At 44.4% G+C, this 22,058-nt stretch overlaps 1 protein-coding gene across 4 annotated transcripts in view; it reads left to right on the forward strand.

Moving 5' to 3' along the window:
* RALGAPB (Ral GTPase activating protein non-catalytic subunit beta) overlaps positions 1 to 22,058 on the forward strand; it is a 67,117-nt gene that overhangs the window by 13,546 nt on the left and 31,513 nt on the right. For 2 of the 4 annotated variants that reach the window (XM_075438921.1, XM_075438923.1), the window contains exons 6-16: positions 2,078 to 2,209; positions 3,979 to 4,157; positions 7,350 to 7,498; positions 7,609 to 7,825; positions 13,324 to 13,359; positions 15,116 to 15,317; positions 16,719 to 16,886; positions 18,000 to 18,114; positions 18,361 to 18,508; positions 21,037 to 21,101; positions 21,300 to 21,432. In XM_075438921.1, coding sequence (XP_075295036.1) covers positions 2,078 to 2,209; positions 3,979 to 4,157; positions 7,350 to 7,498; positions 7,609 to 7,825; positions 13,324 to 13,359; positions 15,116 to 15,317; positions 16,719 to 16,886; positions 18,000 to 18,114; positions 18,361 to 18,508; positions 21,037 to 21,101; positions 21,300 to 21,432 — 1,544 coding nt within the window. The remainder of the gene's footprint in view (positions 1 to 2,077; positions 2,210 to 3,978; positions 4,158 to 7,349; positions 7,499 to 7,608; positions 7,826 to 13,323; positions 13,360 to 15,115; positions 15,318 to 16,718; positions 16,887 to 17,999; positions 18,115 to 18,360; positions 18,509 to 21,036; positions 21,102 to 21,299; positions 21,433 to 22,058) is intronic. The other 2 variants (XM_075438924.1, XM_075438925.1) reach the window with 1 other exon arrangement.

Consider the following 22,058-nt stretch of genomic DNA (forward strand, 5'->3'; position numbering starts at 1 on the left):
TGAAAAGAACAGCTCTGTCTCAAAACATGCGTTGGTGTTCTGCTCCATGCGCTGTGCCCACACTTTATCTTCCACTGTTGGCTAACAGTCTGAGGTCTGTTGATGCGTAGTAATCTGCGGGTTTTCTGTGATGTTCCAGTCTGCTGTCAGTGATGTTGTTTTGCACCTAGTGCATAGGAAGCTGAACTCCTCTGAGGCTAACTTTAAGTCCAGTGGTATTTTAAGCTCCACTTCTAATACTTCACTGAGGCTCCAGCTTCCAACGGTTAAAGTGTTGTTTTAGTGAACAGTTTTCAGAACTGGGTTGTTGGCAATAAGCTGAGAGTAACCGTCTCAACTTAAAACCATATGGAAAATGATATTTGGAAATCTGGACACACAGGCAGCGTTGATCTGTATCCATGGCTGTGGCTTCGTAGCGGGATGACTTGCGTTGCCAAACCAATTCTTTTACCCATCTAGGGTGCTTTAAATCTATTTTAACTGTCTTGGATGTGCGGATTGCAATTTATTTCTGTTTTCAGTCATTCTTGAAAATGTCCCAGTTTTCAGCTGTGGCTTGGCCATGCTTCTTGAAAAAATGATTTCTTGCTGCTCGTAAGGGGAGAGCTGTGAAGTAGCACAGTCTGCTGCGGAACAGAGATGTGGGACAGGACTCCGCATGGGCTGTGCCCAGACTTTTGTGGGTTTGTCAGAGGAAATCTTACTGTGGGTGATGCCTCTGGGGCACTAAGTGTGAATAGGTGCTGGGGCATCGGGGGCTGTACTGGCCAGCAGCTACTGCCTGCTATAGGTGTGTGTATTTCTGGTTTGGACTTGGAGAAGACCTTGTCCTAAAGCTGGCTTGCTTTTCTGTCGAAGTCGTTGCTATGATAGCCTGTGAACCCAAACACAATTTGTGTGTATTTTGTGTTAGTTGGCTGCAGGTTACTGTAGTGCCTGGTGCTGGGGGAAGTGGAACGTGGTAACTCAGCCTATTTAGCTCTTGATTTAGAAGTTAGCTGAAGGCTTCTGCTCTCCTCCCATTTCTCCTAGTTGTATTGACTTTATCTCTTTAAAATTGTATGTCTTTCTAACTGGGCAATGATGAGGGGGACGTTTCTTGTCCGTTGCAGGCAGCTCTTAGCTTAGATGTAAGGGCATGATAACTGAAGCAAGAAATGGTGCTAAAAGTGAGTTTAGCTTAGGGCAAGACAAAAAAACCCGTATTTCTGGGAATGCGAGGATATTGAAAAGGTGCAACTTGGATCTCTTCCATCCCTTTAAAAACCACCAAGATTATGTTGATCAGGGCAATTGATCTATAAGTTTGCAGAGTCGGGAATGAAGCAGCAGTCAAATCGGACAGCAGTGGCTCAGTGAAGCTTATTGGTGTCTCACCAGCTAGCTATAGCACTGCTGGAGAAAGATCTCCATTTCTCTAAGCCATTATCCTCATGATATTGCTCTGCTGTGAAGCCCTCTGTGGGTTTGCTCTTCACTGTTCTGCAACTCCCAGCTTCCGCAAAATGTAGTGCATCTTCTTGGAAGAGCTTGGTACTCTGCAGACTGCAAATCCCGTGCTGCTGGTAGGGTGGCATCAAGTGTTGCTCAGTGTGCTGGTGTAAACTAGGAGTCATCAGTGACTTGGCATTTAGAGTTAGACTTGTAACCTAATGTGACTTGCTGATGTCATTGGACACTTCAGTGAAAGAGCCCTGAGGACAGGGGCTTAAATTCCTTCTCCCTCCTCCGATCCCCCTCACCGATCTCCCCCCTAAGTAAAATCTTTTCAGTTGTGCCTGTGTTAGCTGGTAACCCCCCTGGCTAAACAGACAGGAGAGCGGCTGTGGGTTGTTAGGGCACAGGAGTTCTTTGGTTTGGTTGGGCCCTCGGTCAGGCTGCGAGGCATGGACCCTTCAAAGCTTGAAGAGGGCTAAATGACTGTATAAAATAGGGATCTCTAGAAAAACTTGGGATGTTGTGTTGGTGCTTGTGGGCTCACCTGTGGATTGCCGATACCTTTGAGGCTCCGATGCGCTGTAAAGTTTTTGAGGAGTATTAACTGAATGACAGATCTGTCTGACTTGCTTTTTAGACTGCTGCGTTTTACATATGGACCTTCATTTCCTCCATTTAAAATTCCCGATGAAGATGCTGGTCTGATTCCTCCCGAAATGGATAATGAATGCGTTGCACAAACTTGGTTTCGCTTTTTACATATGCTGAGGTATTGTAATTACAGCCATCCCTTGTTCATATTCTTGCATCATTTCTAGAAATTTGCATGACAAATGAAAAATTTCTCTGGAGATTGCTAAGATTAAGCACCGAAACAGAATAAAGTGCAGGAGACTTGTTGTGCCAGTGCCCTGCAGCGGTCCACGGCAAGGTTGTGAGTGGGTTTTTCAACTTTGAACTCTTTGACTCTTTCGTATTGTAAACTAGTTCATTTAATCAAAAAGTTTTTAGCTCTTTGGCATTTTGGAGGATCTGAAAAACAAGACTTTAGTACAGTTTAGTTTCTGAGATAGCAAACAGGAAAAGCAGAACAATAGCTCTGAGAGATGTATACTGCTTCCATTTATTCTCCAGGGTGTTAAATTTAACCTATGAGAGATTATTTTTAAAATGGGTGCATCTCTATTTCTATGAAGAAGGCTATACAGTTAATTTTAACATCCATGTTACTGTTTCTTAAATACACAGCAGAACCAAGTGGGATGCTTGGCTTCAGAGCTTCTTGGGAATGGCATGTGTCCTGGTTTTGGCTGGAACAGAGTTAATTTTCCTCCCAGTAGCTGCTGTGTTTTGGCTTTAGTATGAGAAGAATGTTGATAACACTGATGGTTTAGTTCTTGCTAAGAAATCAAGGACTTTCTCCAGTCTCACGTTCAGCTGATGAGCAGCTGTGCAGGAGCTGGGAGGGGGCACAGCCAGACAGCCAGCCCGAGCTGGCCATGGAAATATTCCACACGGTGGACAGCATGCTCAGTTTATCGGTGAGGATTGGCCGGGGGCGAGGAATCCTCTCTTTTCCATGAGTTGGGAGTTTGGACTTTTCTGTGGGTTCGGTCTTTTTTTTGGGAGTTCTGCAAAATCTGAGTTCTGTGTTCTGCCATCACTGCTTGGGGACTGGCTACGCAGCTGGTTGTCGGGCAGTGAGAAAAAAAAGTTGTACGTTACCATTATTGTTTTTTAGTATTAGTATTTCCTTTGTCTCATGAAACAATCCACAAGTTTTACCTTTTGTCCGTTTGTCCTCCCTATCCCCTGGCGGGGGAGGGGGGGAAGGGGTGAGCGAGCGGCTGTCTAGGGCTCAGTTACTGGCTGTCGGGTTAAACCATGACAGCATGGCATCAATGTTCTGAAAAGCCAGAATAATAACCTTTCTATATAAGCATTATGTACTCATTAAAGCTAGGTGAAGGTTATACTGTTAAAAATCTACTTCTGAACTAACTAAAAAAAACCAAAAAACAAAATCTGTTCTTTTTCTTCATTTGTGATAGTGATGTCACCAGTACTGTACTCCTCAAACCTGGAACTGCTGTTACAGGGTTTGTATCAGTCAGGAGAAATTGCTCAAGCTTTTACAACCCGTGCCCGGTTGTGTCACTGGTTGCTGGCAATACTTAGTTCATAGCTTACATTTTGAGAATAATTTTGACAATCTAAGGACCTCTTAAGCTGAGTTCAGAAGACCTCAGAGGTTATTAATATTACTGCAACGGTGGGATTATTCTATCGAGTGTATGCTCTGGTTTATTGGGTTGTAATAAAATTATTCAGTGTATTTGGGTAACGTTTGAAATAAAGACAAGCAGGAAGTGAAACCTGCCTTGCTGTGATGGAGTAACAGCTAAAGATATATGGATATTGGATGCTGTTTTGTGTTGTTATTTAAATACCTTAAACTATTGCATCTTGAAGTATTTTAAAAATCCTAACAGCTGTTCTTAAACTCACTAAAATGTATCTTGCTCTCTTTGTGTGCAGTAATCCTGTGGATTTGAGTAACCCAGCCATTATTAGCTCTACCCCCAAATTTCAGGAGCAGTTTCTGAATGTGAGTGGGATGACTCAAGAACTGAATCAGTACCCCTGCCTTAAACATCTGCCTCAGATATTCTTTCGTGCCATGCGTGGGATCAGCTGTTTAGTGGATGCGTTCCTAGGTAATGCTTTTGTTTTACCTGTGGATAGCTAGGAATAGTAACGTAATCATTACTTCATTCTCTTCCAGTCTATCTTCTCCATAAATAAAGTCATAATGATTTTAGCAAACGTGTCCTGGAATTGATAGGGAAGGGACCCAGGTCACTTTTAAATGAACATCTGTATACACAATAATAATACTTGACTGCGTGAAGTTGTAGGGGGCCTTAGTTTCACATGCAAAACAAATAAGTAAATATGAAGTGTAAAATAAAACCAGCCATCTCTTTCCCCAAACAAGTCTTTTTTCTTTTTGTGTAATCCACAATGCAAGTTGCTTTTAGCATGTTTTGAGCACTGACCACCTTGTTTAGAAACTTTGTGGCAATAGCTGTGTGCGGTGCCCGTTTTTAGAAGGTCCTGGATTTTGACTGTCATCTTCAGATCGTTATCCTGCAAGTGCCAGTTGCCCTTAGTTCACGGTTAGCGGGTGGCTAGTGCTGCTGAGAAGAAAAGCTGGTTTTCTTTGTGTCAGCTGGTAGCTGCGTGGCTCAGGTTTGACTGGAAGGTAAAGTAGGTGTAAGCACTGGCTGGTAAGTTTAAAGTAGCACAGTAGCGCCTGGAATCTAAGGCATTACTCTCAGCATGCTTCAGACTTATCAAAATTCTTCAGAGATAACGTGCTGTTGTAAACTCTGAAGAGCTGCCTGTCTCCGACTGCTTTTTTGCTTCAGTGTATGCAGACTAATGTTGTCATCTGCCAGAGGTGTGAGCTGATGCGAGTCTGCAGAAGACTTGAGCAGATACGGAAACTGTGTTCAGAAAAAAACCTGGCTGCAGAATTGGACTGTCAGCTTTTGCATGTTGTTTGTCTGTTGGTAAAATCTCAATGGTTTAGTCCTTTTCAGCAAAGCACTTCAAGATCCTCCTGTCTCGCAGAATTATAAGATCCTTTTTACTAGAAATACATTCTGTGTTTCTGTAAAAATATTGAAAGGAAAAAGTTTATTGGTACTGTATTCCCCAGTGCAAACATGTGTTTGTCACTTTAGATTTCACTTTTGTAGAAATAGCTTTGTTTAAAAAGTTATGAAGTGATGTAAAAGAGCAAATGGTCATATTTCTTAAGCTGTGATATTGAATCTTGAAACCTGTGGTGTCCACTGTGTTCTTCCAGGTGTCTTGCCACCAATTGTAAGGAATTTTAATGATTGCTTCTTACTAATACCAGGTGTGAGATTTAAAATATTCAGTAGGCTGTCACATAATATCATAGTTTGTTAGAGGAGGATTGCGTATAGGCAATACGTGGCCTAACCTTACAAAAACAACCTCCTGATTACGGTGTCTTCCTGCATATGATAATAGGATTTGGCAGTCTGCACTGAAACAATAATTAAAAAAAAAAAAAAGTCTAATTGAGCATTGGTAGAAGGTGTTACTCTGAAGCATCTTTTACTGGCTGTCTAAGCTGAACTAAAAAGTTTTTGAAAAAGCTATGAAATACAGTAAGTATTGAGGAAAAAAATACCATATCCAAGGTTTTTGTGAAAGTGGTTAGTAAGTAATTTTCAGTGCATGAAATTGTACTCATGCGGGGGGCATCTTGCAGTGGAGGCAGAGGAAGAAGCGGAGCAGCTGTTTGCTTTGCCCAGTGCGTGCACCTCTACTGGGATAGCTGTTATCGTGAGTTCGTCTTGCACCCTAAAAATAGTCTGGGGTTCTCACCTGAAGTTTTTGACCCACTCATGGTGTGGTAGTCTTTTTCATGGGCTGCATCTGGCTGCCTGGGACTCCGTTCCCCCTGGGGTGACAGTGGTGACACCTGCAGCTCCTTGTCTGGGTGCAGTGGTGGGGTCCGTGGTGGTGTCTGGGCTTGAGGTCTTCTACCCTGGCCGGCTGTGGAGGGCTGCTGTGGGCCCCTGGCAGCCCAGGCTCTCCTGCAAGCTCGCCAGGAGCTTTGCTGTCTCCGTGAGCTTTTGATGGGACGTTGAATCGGAGACTTCAGACTTCTAAAGATCTCATGTAGCAAGATGAAACGCCTAGGGTGATGATAGCCCGCCTGGAGTTCAGAAGAAGACTGCAGGCTGCGATGCACGTGGGCACAGGGGAGCTCTGGGTGAAATTAGATTGCAGCTGGAGGTGTGGATGGGCGTGTGCTGCGGCAGACCTTAGAGCTGCGGTACGGACCCCTTCAGCTAAGGCTGACGGAGGTCTCGCTGCCTCCTACCCCAAGTGCCAACGCACGTGGCTTTTATCTCGCCCTCCCTGATACGTGCTTACATGATGTGTGCGTTTGGCAAAATACTGCATCCCCTTTTCCAAGAAAGTACACCAAAACAGTACGTTTCATAGTGCATGCAGGTGTTCTGTAACATATTGCACAAGCTACTTGTGTGCTTTAATTAATGTGGTCAAAAAAATCTGTGTCAAATCTTCAAGCACTCTGCAATTCCACACTTCATTTTACACACGGGGTGTGAGGGTGATGGTATTCCTTAAAATGGGAAGAAGTGGTGTTTGTCACCTGAAGTTTTGCAGAGGGCTGGTTGCTTCGGGTTCTGGCTGGGAAGAGTACCTGTATACACCAAGAGTATTTCCCTGAAGTTGGGTGAAGACTGATCTGATGTCCTGCTGCTGCCAGAAAAATTACAGCTTGCTCTGCTTTCTGACCGCACCTCTTGTACTGACTTAGTGTTGGACTGTTCAGCAAGCTGATGCAGCTCAGAACCAGCAGAAAACTGCTTGGGGATGGATTTCATCGTAATTTAGTGAGCTAAGTTGGCTTTGAAGGGCCAGACGTCTTAGAGCTGTCTCAGAAGAGGCCTTGGGAGGTGTGGGTGGGAGAGAAAGGCAGAGGTGAGAGGTCTCTGAATTTGGGCAGGAGAGCTGTTACGGTGGCTTTGCCCCTTCCCCTCTGCCTGCTGCTGGAGTTGGTCCTCCCATGTGCCGTTTTCCCCACTCTTAAGGTGTGGGGTTCTTTGGTGTTCTTTAATTATTTGCTCATCAAATGCGAGCAGGGTATTCTTTTGCTTGTGCGTTTATTTGTGCGAGTAGTGAAAGGAGAGAGATGTTTTTCTTACTGCTGCTGTTTCGGGGTGCAGGAGGGAAAGCTGCTCTGTTTACAGAAGGCCAAATGCTTACTAACGGGGCTGCTGTGTATGAGCCTCTGGAATTCTTGCTGACAGCTTGCTTTATTTCTTGATGTGCAGGCATTTCCCGACCCCGGTCAGACAGCGCACCGCCCACGCCCGTGAACAGGCTGAGCATGCCCCAGAACACCGCGATCAACACCACGCCGCCCCATAACCGGAGGCATCGGGCAGTGACTGTGAATAAAGCAACGATGAAAACCAGCACTGTAAGACTCCATACTCTGTGTTTAAGTAGCTGACCCTTTTGATAGTTTCCTTGGTTAGAGGAAGTAATTTACTTGCTTCTAGGAGCTGATTTGTTCTTCTATTTGAATAGGTAACTACTGCACATACTTCAAAAGTGCAGCACCAACCCTCCTCTACTTCTCCACTCTCTAGCCCAAACCAGACAAGTTCTGAGCCACGGCCACTACCAGCTCCTCGCAGGCCAAAGGTTAACAGCATCCTGAACCTCTTTGGATCATGGTTATTTGATGCAGCATTTGTTCACTGTAAACTTCATAATGGAATAAACAGAGACAGCAGCATGACTGGTAAATATTACTGCAAAAAACATACCTACACTTTTTTCCTTGTTTTATTGACATTTCCTACCTGCAAGATTAACATATGCATAATAAAAGAAAGAATAAAATCTGAAGTGCTACGTTGTGATTAACCCCTCCCAGCCGAGCCAGTGCCTGTTGTTAGCTGAGCAGGCGTTTGGGGATTTAAAACTATTAAAAATAGCTTTTTTGCTATTAAACACTCCCTTGCTCTAACAAGCATGGCAGCGCCAATTATGCTAGTGGGGAAAATTTTAAGTGAAGGAAATAATGTGATGAGAGTCCACTTCCTAATTTGAAATCTCCTTGAGTGTATCTCTGAGTAATAGCAACTTTTTATAATGACTCTTTAATGTTTGAAAAGTTGTCAAACATCACTCCAGATACTGCACAAAGTGGTACTTGGTTTTTTTTTTGGAGAGTGTTGTGAAAACAGAAGTCCTTAAAATAGCAAGTGAAGTTGCTGCCTTTCAGTGATGGTTGCTACGTGTTTCCTTATATGGCTTGATACCTTGGCTGTCTTCAGTCCTTACTGCTGGATTTGTTTTGTCTCCAATGCTTTGCTCAGCTTTAGAGATTAGATCTTTTGAGACATGGCAGCAGAATTAGTGTTTGCTCAGAGAGGCTTTTTAACACTCTTCTTCCTTTTGGTGATAATATTCAGGAAAGAATAAACTTTCTCGCTCCTTGTGTTTTTCCTGCTCTTCATGTGGTATTTTGGATGTCTGCTAAACTCTTCCAAGAGATCTATCTGGCAGGAGCTCACTGCCCCAGCTAGGAACAACAGCATGAAGAGGTTTGTTGTAGCAAGTTGTGTTTAGCGTGGGACTTAACAGCAGCAGATAAACTGATCTTCATTGTCTGTTGTGTCACAAAGCCCCGTGTGGAGGCAGCGGCTTTGGGATTTGGGATCTGTTAAAGGTATGTTTAGGTGTGCAGCACCTGGTTTTTGAAAGCGTTCAGCTGTGGATTTCTGTGGTAGGAGGTCCGAGTCCCTCTGTAAAAGGCCGATCACACACTGCTAGAGGAATAGCTGCACTTAGGAAGGAGCAAGGCGGAATCCGAGGGTGTGTTCAGTGGCATGTGCAGCTAGGGTATTTCTGTCTTTGATGCTTTTGCAATTGATTGGGTCATTTTAATTTTAACATAACCTGTATCTTGAGCAATTTTAGTGAAGTGCTAAACCTGAAAAGGATGTCAGCTGAGATACTGCTTATGCAACAGTGTCAGCTGTGAGCAGAGTGTTGTGCTTGTAGCAGAAGTACGCAGTCATCCAAAATCAAAATGACTGACTTCCTTGGAGGGGTTCCAGAGCCTTTTATGCAAAATGCAATATCTGAAGTTCCCTAACAGCAGGCAGAAAACTGTCATATTGCTAGCCTTACAGAGGGACTTACTACCTTCCTGAAAACTATTTGGAAATCGCTTGATTCTGTTCTTCCTCCGTGCTCTTCAGAGCTGTCCACATTGAGACCGGTCTTCGCGTGTTGCGTCTTCTGCCACTTACTAAACGCAGTGGGTCTGAGCGAAATACCTGGGTGGAGACCCAGAGAACTGGCTGGTTTATGTCCTGCTTTTCTAACTGTTTGGAAGACAGAATGAACTTATTGAATTTAGTCAGGTGCTTGCTGCCCTTCCGGGATGCCAGCAGTGTTACCGCTGTGTGAAGTGCTGGTCACAGCAGTGCCATGGCAGGCTGTCAGGCGAGCGCGAACCCAAGATGGCCCCATGCTGCTGAAACTCTGTAGAGAGGCACCGAAGTCAGATTGCTTGATTTATCCTTTTGAAGAAATCCTTTTGCTCAGCCTCTGCTTTGGGTGGGAAAACGTAGCAAGACTTGTAAAGGGCTAGGCTCCTGCAGTTTCTGTTGACGAGAAATCATGTTGAAGTCCAAACTGAAAAGCTTGTGTTCTGGGAGTCTGATCTGTGCAGCCTGCTGTCTCCAGGTGAGGTCTTTTCCCCCTGGAACAGCGGAAGGCAAGAGGTGCTGTGCTGGAGCGATGAGGGGTCAGGGGGGCTGTGGGGTGTGGTGTGGCTCCGTCACACAAGTGGGGCCCATCAGTAGCAGTCAGGGCTGCACGCTGGGCCCATCCACCTGCCTCTGCTCGTGCTACCCAGTATAGATGTGGCTTGAGGGAAGAGGGTGGCAGAGAGGGGACAGTTAGCCGCCACAATCCCTACTCTTGGGAAAGAGGACAAAAATAAATCTATTACAGGACTTCTCTTTGCCTGCGGGTTGGCTGTGTACCTGTATATCGCGGTCCGTCTGCTGTGCTTCCTGGCCTGGTACAGTAACGCTTTTGACGCTAGCTTGCGTGTTCTTACCGTATGTGAGACTGCTGTTGGTAATCTGTGTTAGCTTCGGGAAGCACTATTATTTTGGTGGATGCTTTCAATATTTTATGATTGGGAAGTGTCTGCGCTTAATACTACATAGTGATGCTGATTTTTGTCTTCCGCTGGCCCACACACACTGGGTTTTTTTTAGGTCTGGGACTGCAGCTGTGTGAGATCTCAACAGCTTTAAACCCTTCTGATGTTCCGTTTGTTTCAATGCCACGCGGTTAAGAATTCTGTCATAGCTCTCTGATACAAATCTCTGTTTTATTGCTCTTTGAAAAAGAAAGAGGTGGAACATCTTGATACAGATCACTCCTTGGTCCTGCAGAGAGATTCCCTGCCCTGGGACACCTTTCTGGAACACTGCATTTTCTAGTGCATGTTTCTTATTCCTCTTCTGTCATGTGACACGTTCTCAATGAGAACCCATATGACATGTTTCTAAAGAGGTATTTGTGAGCTAAATGCGAGTGCCTAGCAAGTAACCCTGCGGATGAGCTGCGCTCTCAAGTTCTAGTTCAGAATTTCCTTCAGTTCTGTGCAACGAACCCTGATGATTCCCATGGGCTTGCACATCGTCCTTCTCCCGTCTCGCAGCACAAGTCTTTTTGGTGAGCTTTAGCAAGTAAGAAGCAGTTGACCAAGGCCGATGTGAATTAGTACCTATCTAACCTGGCGCTTCTAGTCCTGGAGCCTCACGTATCTTACTGCTTGAACTCTGTAATCTCCAGAAAGGAAGTCAAGAAAAATGACTGTGGTGGAAAAAGCTGTGGTGCAGCTTTTTGTAGGTTCTGAGCTGAACAAGTATCTGGATGGGTGGAAGGGTAGCCAACCTTGCTCTACTTGACCCCATTTTAGCGGGCGGAGAAGGGCGCACTGACTATGTCATAGGATCATAGAATGGTTTGGGTTGGAAGAGACCTTAAAGATCTTCTGGTTCCAACCTCCCTGCCATGAGCAGGGACATATTCCACCAGCCCAGGTTGCTCAGAGCTCCATCCAGCCTGGCCTTGAACACTGCCAGGGAGGGGGCAGCCACAGCTTCTCTGGGCAACCTGGGCCAGTGTTTCACCACCCTAATGGTGCAGAATTTCTTCCCAATATCTAATCTAAATCTGCCGTCTGTTAGTTTAGAGCCGTTCCCCCTTGTCCCATCACTACACCCCCTTGTGAAAAGCCCCTCTCCATCCTTCCTGTCGGCCCCTTCAGGCACTGGCAGCTGCTCTGAGGTCACCCCGGAGCCTTCTCTTCTCCAGGCTGAACAGCCCCAACTCCCTCAGTCTGTCCTCATCTCCATAGGTCCCTTCCAGCCTCGTCTCTGCTCTGGTTCTGGGAATATAACTGCTGCCCCACTGTTGTGCAGTTTTCTGTCATCTTCATTGGTAAACTTCTTGTCCTAACCCTTGCACGATTCAGGATAATTGTACGTATTTCGCGTTTATGGGTGCTGTGATTTCATCTGTCTCCCTTCGGGAAGAGAGAATTGTTCTCTCCCATGAGATTAGCTGGAGGCCATCTGTGTATGGCTGAGCACTGGTGGGATTTATCACCTGAAGAGCAGTCTTCCTGTTTGCTCGTTGAGCCCCATGCTTTAAAATAGTCATATGTCGTTTGGATTCTGAAGCAAAATGGCGACCTTGCCATTGCTGGTGCAGTGCTTTTGTGCCTTGAGTGTCCTGTGTCAGGTTTTAGTTTCTGCACTGAGACATTGATGGTGCAGCTTTATGGCTTTATAGCAGGCTGCTAATGAACACTACTCTGTATTGTGGCAAGTGAGGAAAAATTATTTGTTTGAAAACGCAGTTGCTTTGAAAGGAGCTGGATCCTGCTGGCGTAGTCTTTACAGTGAGATGGCTGCAGCGTGTTTATTTAGCAGTTAGTGTGGCGTGCACAGCTCCCTGTGATTGGTACTGGAGGGAATTCCTTCATAAGAAATTCCCTGTGAAGCCTTTATGAAGTTAACCCTGAATATGACAGCACTGGGATGCGTGTGCCAAGTGGAATTCCATCGGCAGGATGTGTTTTGGTGAGGCAAGCATGGCCGCAGAGTGCATGCTGTGGCTGGTTGCTGTCTTCAGCAGCTTGTGAGAGCTGGGAGAAACGCGGGAATACCTGGTGCCCGCATTTCAGCAGCTGAATCTTCCAGTCTGAAGGGCTCGTTCTTGATCCTCGTACCTAAAGAGGTCCATCAGCAGCCTGCCAGCGGTGTCTGACAGCAGCGGAAGGAGCCTTACCCAGGAGGGCTGCTGCTGTCACCCAGGCGCTGTTGGCAGTGGGGGCGAGTCTTGGGGTGTGGTTTTACCCCCATCTCTTGTGACCTTACTGTCTTTAATATTAATGTCCCAAAGACTATTTCTGAGGATCTAGAAGCAAGCTAGAAGCAGCCCTGATTCGGGACCTGTTGGGTGGTGCTGGGAGGCTTGGTCACAGGTCTTGCCCTGACCCTGCATGTTCAGAGAAGCAGTTCTGGCGAGGCGGTGGTGTTCCCTCCCGGTGCCTGGCTGCTGCAGTCTTTTCTCTCTTCTTTCTCTGGAGATTGTTTCTGACAGGTTGATATTTCTGGTGGTGCTCTGCCCTTTGTTTCTGCGTTGGAAGATGGTGGGTTGAGCTGGTGGTAGGGGAGGCGTGCTGGCTGCTGGTAGGGGTTGTTAGCAACTTGGGTGAGGGAAGATGGAGCTGCAGTACGGTCGGGAGCTCGTGGTTTGGAAGGAGGAGTATTGCTGTGAGGAGGCTCCGCAGGTAAGTGGCCTTCCCCCTGCAAGACATACCCCGAGTCACAGAAGCCTCAGGACAGCCTGGTGTACGCTCCATGCGCAGAGGGACCCGGGGGGCTGTACGCGAGCTGGGAAGGGTTAATGCACCCCTGTAAAGAAGTGATGTGCATTGATGTGAACGGCTCTGAATCTTACCAGTATTTTGTAACTTTTTGTTCATTGTTTTGCATGGTACTTTCAAAACCATAATTTTGGACCTGAATGCCAATTTCCTATGTGTTTAACGAGCTTGCTATATCATAAAGCTTTTAATCTATTTTTTAAAAAAGCTAAAAGCTTCTTAACGTGTATTACGATTTCACCATCTTAAAAGTATTTTATAACTACTGCTGTCCTTTGATTTGTTTCCATTTTATTTCTATTATCTTGCAGCATCTTTTATCCAAATTCTTCTTTCTTATAAATCTTGTAAGTAGGAACCAGTAGCTTTTCCTTAATTGCGGTCATGCTTTTCTTTCTCCATAATCCACATTTTATTTGTAAATTCATTCTCATTGTCTCTTGTAGCTTTTGCACTTTTACTTGAAAAAGACAAGTAATTTTTTTGTGTGTGTTTTTGAATGGGGAGGATTGTTGGCAAAAGCAAATTAATCTGCCTGAATCAGTCCCATCTTTTCTGTACTTTAGTCTGTGATCATGTCATGAGTTTCAGGACTTTGCACTAACCATGTTTTTTTTACTTAAAGCTTATTTTACAGACCTAGTGTTTGATTTGTATGCATTGTGCATGTAGTGTTTTTTTCCAACTACAATATATTGCTGGATAGCTTATTTAGGACAAAAAATGGCTCATGGGAAGATGCATAAAGATTTGTGTTTATTTGCTGCTTGTGTCAGGAAAATTTGTAAGGTAACAGCAGGTTAAACCACGAATTTAAAGACAAAAAAAAGAAGAGTAGACACTTGTCATTAGCATGTTTCCTTTAAAAAAAAAACCCACCAAAAAACCTCCTTATCCATAAATTAACAAGCATTCCAGCTGTCAAAGCGTTAATGGGCCTTTGCTTGCAAGACTGGTTGTGAACATGATGTTCCCCAGTGCCCCAGGCTTGAGGCAGAGGAAGATCTCTGCTGCTGGTGGAACTACATTGGCATGATGCTGTTAGGAGCACACGTTATCTTTTGCTTGATTTGGTAGCTTATAAAACTTTTGAAAATCAATATAGTCTTGGCTAAAAATAAGAAAGAATGTGCTCTTTCTGCCATTAGTAATCAAAAAAATCTTAAAAAATCATATTGCTCTCAAGGTATCTTTTTTGGTTGCCATCCTGGAGGAAAGGATGAAGGCAGCAAAGCAAAGCACACAGCCTCCTGCATCGTATGCACGAGGCGCTGATGTGAAAGGGGGCCCAGAAATCTCCCTAGAAGGACCCGAGTTCAGCTGAACTGTCCTGCAGGGAGGGAGCACAAAGCTTGGCAGGACCACGTCCCGTTTGGGGAGCAGCAGGCTCCCGAGGGACTGCTGAGGAGCGTAGTGTGGGGCAGGGAGCAGGAGAGGGCCAGCCTCCCCTGTAGCTGCTCTCTGGGGGCTGTCTAACCACTAATTCATTTGGCAATTTCAGTAGTCAGGTGAGGAGAGAGGGACCAAATCAGGAGGGTGGGTTTCAGCAGACTACTTCTTCTGATAGGAGTCCTTAGTTTTTTTTTTTTTGTTGTTTTGTTTTTTCTTAATAAGTAAGTTTATACAACAGAACTGGATCAAAGCAGCTTGGTGTTCAGAGCAGCGTAAGACATTAGCTGGCCAGTTGAAAATTAAGCACTTGTGTGGAGGTCACAGTAATGGCACCATCTAAATCCTTTTTAGTATTTTCAGGCAGGAAGGCAAGGTAGTACTTCACTTTTCTGGGGATGAGAAGTAGGTGAGGGAAGATCCTTGTCCTCCAGAGAGGGTAGGAACTGGTCCTGAGTGTAAGCGTACTCTTCCCAGCAGAAAGTTGGGACAGGCTGTAGAATATGAAGGTCAGTTGTTGTCATGCTCATAAAGAAAAAAGTTAGTTACGCCCATAAACACTTCCTAAACAGAGGCACTGTCTCAAGTCTAGTGAACTAACAGCTTCATGATAACTCCTAAATTTGACTTGATCTTTGTGTCCAGGATCCCATGAGCCTATTAAATATGTTAACAAAAGCAGTGAAATGCTGTGTTTTTTTTTTCTCTTCCCAGCTATAGCAACTCAAGCTAGTGTGGAGTTTCGCCGGAAAGGATCACAAATGTCCACAGACACAGTGGCTTCCAACCCCATGTTTGATGCCAGTGAATTCCCAGACAACTACGAAGCGGGAAGGGCAGAGGCGTGCGGGACACTGTGTAGGATATTTTGTAGCAAGAAGACTGGGGAGGAGATATTACCAGCTTACCTATCCCGGTACTAACCTATCTTCCAGTTGATTTATTAGTGTAACTTTATGGTGCAAATGAATTCGCAGTGAATAGCATTCCGTGACTGTCCGAACGCTGTGCTGCCCGTTCGGAAGACGTGGTCAGCCTGCAGGTGCTGTAGGTGGGGATCCCCGGCCAAACCAAACAGTGATTTCCTTTCCTCTTCTGGTGATGCTCGTTTTCTCTGGGTTTTCTTCAAGTTCCAGTTGAAGGGAAGTCCCTGAAAGTGTCTCCCAATTGGAAGGAACGTTGTCTTTATAATACGTTCTTGTCTCTTGCATTCTTGGTTTTTTTTTAATTTGTCACTGAATATTGTTCAGAAGGAAAAAAGAAGTGTGCAAACATGAGACTTTGTGCACTTTATTAGACCGTGAGGGGTCCTGTGTTGTCAAACACCACCACCCTGGGATAGAATGTATCTGAGGGTTGGGGGGTGCCCTTTAAATATAGAAGTGCACTAATATTCCATTATTCAGAACAGTTGTGTTCTGAACTACCTCTGTTTACAGGTCTTTTTCCTAATGAAATAAGGCAATCTTGCCTATCACAGTATACCTTTTTTCCAAATTTTTGTTAAAAAGTAAAACAGCAAAGGCTAGAGGCAGAGAGCCGACTTTAAATCCTGTCTCTCTCCAACTGTGTGGGTACGTTTGTCCCAGGTGGCATCAGGACTCCCTGGAAGACTGAGCCATTTTATTTCTTGCATGTTGTAGTGTTTTGTGTATAGATGGCTCGTGTTTCTCTTACCCAGTCAGTGAGTTTCCTCTGTGTTTGCAGGCCTTTTAAAGAGATAAAATAAGGAGGATAGAAGTATTCTCTAACAAGAAACTGCAAAAGAACTAACTGCTTTAGGATGAAGGCCAGCTAGGTTCCTGCCCCCCTGCTTTTTCTTTTGAACTGGTTACGGTGGATGTGTTTGGTCTCATCCTCCAAATCGCTGATCAGCACGTCCTGTCCTGTCCCCCTCAAAAGATTTCACGGTGTTTTTCTTGTGCTGGGGAGTTAAAATCAAGGTCTCGTTCCCATCCTTACGTGGGGAAGGGAGTAGAGGGAGAGCACGTGGTCCGAGCACTGCCGGTGAGCGGCTGGGCTGTGCTTTCGCAGCTCCCAGGGCACGTCCCGCGGCGAGTCAGAGGCTGCAGCCAGACTCTGCTGTGCGGGCTTTTCACGTGAAATATGTGCAGTCCGTGAGGGGGGTTGTTAGCGGTGCGTGCGTTTGCCTGTGCTGAAGGAGCCTGGGGGGAATGCTCAGATCAATGTTTCCTGGCTCTGATTTTAAAACATTGTTTTATATAGAAAAGATCAAATAGTGGCTGCACGTTCTTGTTCATGTGGGGTGCTTATGCTTTTTATGTGCACAGAATTTAATCTTATCTTTCTTTGTCAGATTTTACATGCTTTTAATTCAGGGTTTGCAGATAGCAGATTTCATTTGCCACCCGGTTCTTGCCAGTGTTATTTTAAACTCCCCTCCTTTGTTCTGCTGTGACCTGAAAGGAATTGATGTCGTGGTTCCATATTTCATTTCAGCTCTTGAAACTATTTTACCTGACAGGTAAATTGCTGTTTCCATATAAATATCATCAGAAATGTGGGGAATTGTTTATCTTCTGGGGTTTCTGCCATTTCTGAGTGGTTTTCGCTGAAGGAATTCTGTAATGTGAGCCCCATACTGTGAACGCGTTAGATAAGTGATAACAGTGGTGCTCGTAAGCTCTAATTTTTCATTTTATTTAATGCAATTTTCTTTGAAGCAGTAGTAGTGCTTATTTTAAATGAAATATGTGAGTTGTGTTATCTACATATTCACTGATGGAAAGCAGCATGTGTAAGAATAGGGAAAAGGAGTGATTTAGTTGAAATATATTTAAAGCCTACTGATTTTTAAGTAAAATTTTACAGGATATTCATTAGTGGCCGTTGCTGCAGTGAATTCATTAAGAGAGTAATCTTACACATCATTAAATAGAAAAATTGATAATTTTAGAGAGGCTGGTGAAAATGGAGTAGGTTCTTAAACCAGAAGACACAACCTCACTTGTCAGAGCTTTGCAGATTTCAGGATGTTTTGCTAAGTAATTTGAGGAACGTGATGCTGCTCTGCATGCCACCCTCAACATATGTTTTATGTCTTGGTACTGCGTTTCATTTTGAAGTTACGCATAAAATATTATTTATCTTCTGGGCATAAATCTAAGCCACTGCTTCTTTTGGATAGGTCTTTAGAAGTGGCAGAATTTGCTGATGGCTACTGACAAAAGCTGATCTAGTTGCCAAGCAGCTTGTGTTTTATGCCGTGTGCAGACGAGCATGTTCTGTGGCTCTACAATAATCCAGGGTGGGTTGGAGTTGTAATTAGCCAGTAGAGGCTCTGACTGAAACTTCCTGCTTTGAAGATGCAAGACATGAATAAAGCTTCCAACAGCTCGTTGCTCCTATGTGGAGTGCAGAACCTTTAGCAAGTGCTGGTTTCTGCATGGATTCCTTCTGTTATTGCTGCTGTTCAAATAAAAAAATAAAAAATCCTGAGCCTAGAAAGAAGCAGCTACGTTGTATACTGCAAATTATGTAAGACCACTGAGTGGCTGTATATTTAATTTTAACTTAATTAATTTGGCTTCAAATTCCTGTGAGAAGTTGATTAACTATATGATGCTTTGATTTTCAGAGAACTCTCAAAGTTTAAAATCTATGTAAACCCCACAGAGCTAAGAAGAGCTTCAATTAACATCTTGCTGTCTCTGTTGCCTCTCCCTCATCACTTTGGAACCATAAAGTCTGAGGTAGTAAACTCACCACTTTGTTTTGCATTTCCTTTTTTGTTCTGCTGATTGTTTTGGGATTGGGATGACTCGTGGGATTTAGTTGGTGTTCTGTTTGCCACTGAAGCTCTGCTAGCGAGTCTGTAACAGTGCTACTGACAGCTGTTAGTACAGTCTTACTGTGTGCTGTGGTGGTTGTCTTTCGAAACCAACACCATGCTGGTGTGATCTCTGACTGATCCTGAAATAAATGTATTTTTCCTTCAGGTTGTCCTGGAAGGGAAATTCAGCAACGATGACAGCTCCACATATGATAAGCCAGTAACCTTCCTTTCCTTGAAGCTGAGGCTTGTGAATATACTTATAGGAGCTTTGCAGACGGAAACAGATCCCAACAACACTCAAATGATACTAGGTTATTTCAACTTTTATGTTTATTAACTGTGTTATAAAAATGTCTGCCTGAATCTGTACTGGAATAATATGTTTTGTTACTCATTTATTGCTTTGTAAGAAAAAAGATGAAATTCCTGCCAGGTTGTCATCTGTATAATCTCCCTCATACTATGACAATATCTTGAAAAGCCTCACATTTTTGTTAAAATAATCTCTTTCTCTTTACAAATGTGGAATTGTACTTGAAAAGTAGAGGCGGAAATAAAGCGCATTCTAGCAGGAAAAGTCAGTTGTAACTAGGAATGGGAACAGGAAAAAATGTTGCTTTAATATTGGGAAGGATTCTTGACTAGTGGGTTACAGAGAACATTTTATTTTTTGACATGATTAAACCTAGAAAGAAATGGAAATCCTGGGTGACTGGTGGTCCAGCACTGGCAGTCTGGCAGCGTTTGTTTAGCGCAAGTTAGATGTATTTTCAGACCAGTAAAAAATGTACTTGCCTCTCATTCTCCTCCCCACCTTATTTTTCTCTCTTTACTTACAAGTGCCTTTTTCCACATAATGGTGTTCTTGCCCTTCAGTAATTACAGTGCCACTTTCCCTCTGTCTGTTTAAAAAGGAAACAGACTGGCATTGCGGTGGGAGATGTCTGCCTTGTTCTGGAAGACAGAGAGCCTAACTGGTTAGTAGGGGAGGGAAAGAAAATGGCGTGAGCCATCAAGTGATGGGAGGCAAATCCAGTCTGCACAGACTTCCGTAAAGTTTCCTTGCCGTGGTCAAGATAGTTCCTGTACTAGTGGAAGCCTAGGGCAGCATGACTGACAGGAACGGTTTGCAGCCGCTGCTGGTGAAGAGATGAGGAGATGTGTGGTATCCAAGCGATCCTCCAGGCGAGACCCCAGAGCATGGGTGCGCAGGGGGTTGCACTTCCTTGGCAGCTGCGCAGGATGCTCCTGCATGCCTCTGCCGCGCGCTGGTGTCTGCGCCCGGCTGGGTGGATGCTGTGCCTTCAATGGCTTTTCTCATTGCTGTTTCCATGATAGTCCATACCAGTCCATGTCCCCTCCGTTCCTGTTGTTGAACTCCTGGTTCTGTATGTGAAGTTGTTTCCTCCTGGCTTTGGTTGGAGAGAGGATTCATAAATCTCCAGTTTAGCCAGAGATGCTCACATGTGCCACCAGCTTCTCAAGAAAATCAGTGTTTCCAGCTGCTCACTAAATTTTTGACAGCAAGTGGTGCGTTTCCCTTCATATAGCAAGTGGTGTTTTCCTAAACACTCGTTGCTGAGGGTGGGGCAGAAAATGAAAATTGATGCTACTGAGCATGTCGGCGTTAGGTCTGTGTCCTTATTCCTTCTTTCCTCATTGCCTGGGGGTCATGCTGCCGAGCAGGTAACGGCTGTTGATGCTAGCTGACCTTAGGCACCCTGAATGCATCGGCAATTTCACTTTAACAGTGTGTTACACTGCTGCGTAGTTAGTTGTCTCTGCCAAGATGGAAGAGGTAAGAACCTGCTGGCTGGTTTGGATGCAGTAGGGTTGGCTGCCCCTGTACTTAGAGCTTTGGCTTTTTCCGTATGGTATTTTGGGCACTGGTGGAAAATAAAGCACAGAAAGTGAGAGGCTGGGGATGACTTCCAGGTAGAGACACTTTTGGTGTGTCCCACCTCAGATTATGCACTGGCCTTCCGATTTAGGAAATTCGATGTATATTTTAGCCAAATTGAAATGAAAGCAGTTTTTAATTTACAAACCCATAAATTATCAATGATGCAAATATTAGCCTTGGTTTTGTTGTGGGTGTTTTTTTTGTGGATCAGGGGCGGAGATGTCTTTATGAAAACAACTCCTTGTGTTGTGGCTGCTTGGGGTTCATTTCACTGGTCACTGATCAGCAAGAGAACAAGAGTGGTCACTGGTGCTGATGTCTTAAGGGGTGCTGAAAGGACCAGACGTTCACTTCAGCTTCTGGCAGGCTGCTGTCTGTGCTGCTGGGGCAGTAAGACTTGAAAACACGTTTTTGTCTGTTGGTCCCCAGCTGCCTTGTGGCTCCTAATGGCTGAGCCTGGGGATGGGAGCCTCTTCGTGCCCGGCGAGAACGTGGCCGAGGTCAGCACTGTATAGCCTTTGAGGTGGCTTCGGACTACGCAGCTCGTGTTAGCTCTCTTAGTTATCTAACAAGCACTGTTATTTTGTCCACAGAATCAGTAGATATCCTTAAATATAACCTGAGTTTTTGAATGAGCACAATCTGATGGGAGGCAAGGAACAATTCCATTCCTTCGCTGAAATCAAAATCCTTGTCAGCTGAGGAATTTGAAAAACCTATGTTCAAAGCATTTTTAAAGTAGCTGAAAGTACTCTCTGTCTCGGTTCTCATCTGCTTCAAGTGGTTAAGCCTGAAGCAAATCCTGTGTTTTGTGAAAGAGTTTTTATAAAACAGGATGGCGATGCTGTCTGTTAGACCTTCAGTGCTTCTGTATAGATTTTAGCAGGGAGTATTCTACCGTGGTCTTTAGTTAACTTCTTATATCTGATTCTTCAGGTGCAATGTTAAATATTGTTCAAGATTCGGCACTGTTAGAAGCCATTGGCTGTCAGATGGAAACGGTAAGTATTTTTTGTTTACAAAGTTCCCACTTCCGAAGGAATGCATTGCTGGCTTTGTCCGCTGTTGTGCGGTGGTCGGTTAGCATCCTGAGGCTGGAATAGCTTTTTTTCTCCATTATATCTGAGCACATCCTCTGGTATAGGGAACTCTACTCAGAAAAATCTGCTTATCACTCAGAACTGACTTTGAATTTGCAGAATGGTGGTGAAAATAACCTCTTCAAGAGCCACAGTCGTACTAACAGTGGCATCAGCACTGCAAGCGGAGGCAGCACGGAGCCCACGACACCAGACAGTGAACGGCCAGCACAAGCCCTGCTGAGGGATTATGGTAAGCATAGCTCGTCTGGAAAACAAACCAACCAACCAACCTCTGCCATCAGATGCCAGAGTGATGTTTTTTGCAGGTTTTTTTTCCTGTGCCTAATTCTGGCTAATACATTAATGTGCATGGGTGTGTTGAACCCAGGGTGGATAGCCCCTTTGTTTGTTGCCAGTTTGTGCTCGTATGTGCCCTTGAGTTGGGTGGGTTTTAATCCTACTAAGGGACTCTGTGAATATTTTTAAAATACGAATGTAAAAGCTTATGAAAAAGGAGGTGTTTGCAAACTGTTTTACTTCAGCGTGTTTTCAAGACACTTGGTTTTCATGAACAATAATGGGACAAATGTACACCGAGTGCAAACTAATTGCTTCAGTCATTTCGGTAGCATTCCAAATGCTTACCTGGCTTTTGCAGCACCTTCTCTTAAGCTATATTTAAAGAGCATTTTGGGGGACTCCTGTTTTTATACAGCAAGTAAGCAGAATGCTTGTGATGTTTGTTATAACAAGTATTTCTTAACATTAGTTTGCTATGTCTTGTATCATGCATTTTTGAATCTTTGTAATAAAGTCCATGTTCTACTAAATCTGTGTGTGGTCAGCTGGCCGAACGGTGGGGTCCTGGCATTTAAC

The sequence above is a fragment of the Opisthocomus hoazin genome, chromosome 18 (assembly GCF_030867145.1).
Source record: "Opisthocomus hoazin isolate bOpiHoa1 chromosome 18, bOpiHoa1.hap1, whole genome shotgun sequence".
NCBI classification, from domain to species: Eukaryota; Metazoa; Chordata; class Aves; order Opisthocomiformes; family Opisthocomidae; genus Opisthocomus; species Opisthocomus hoazin.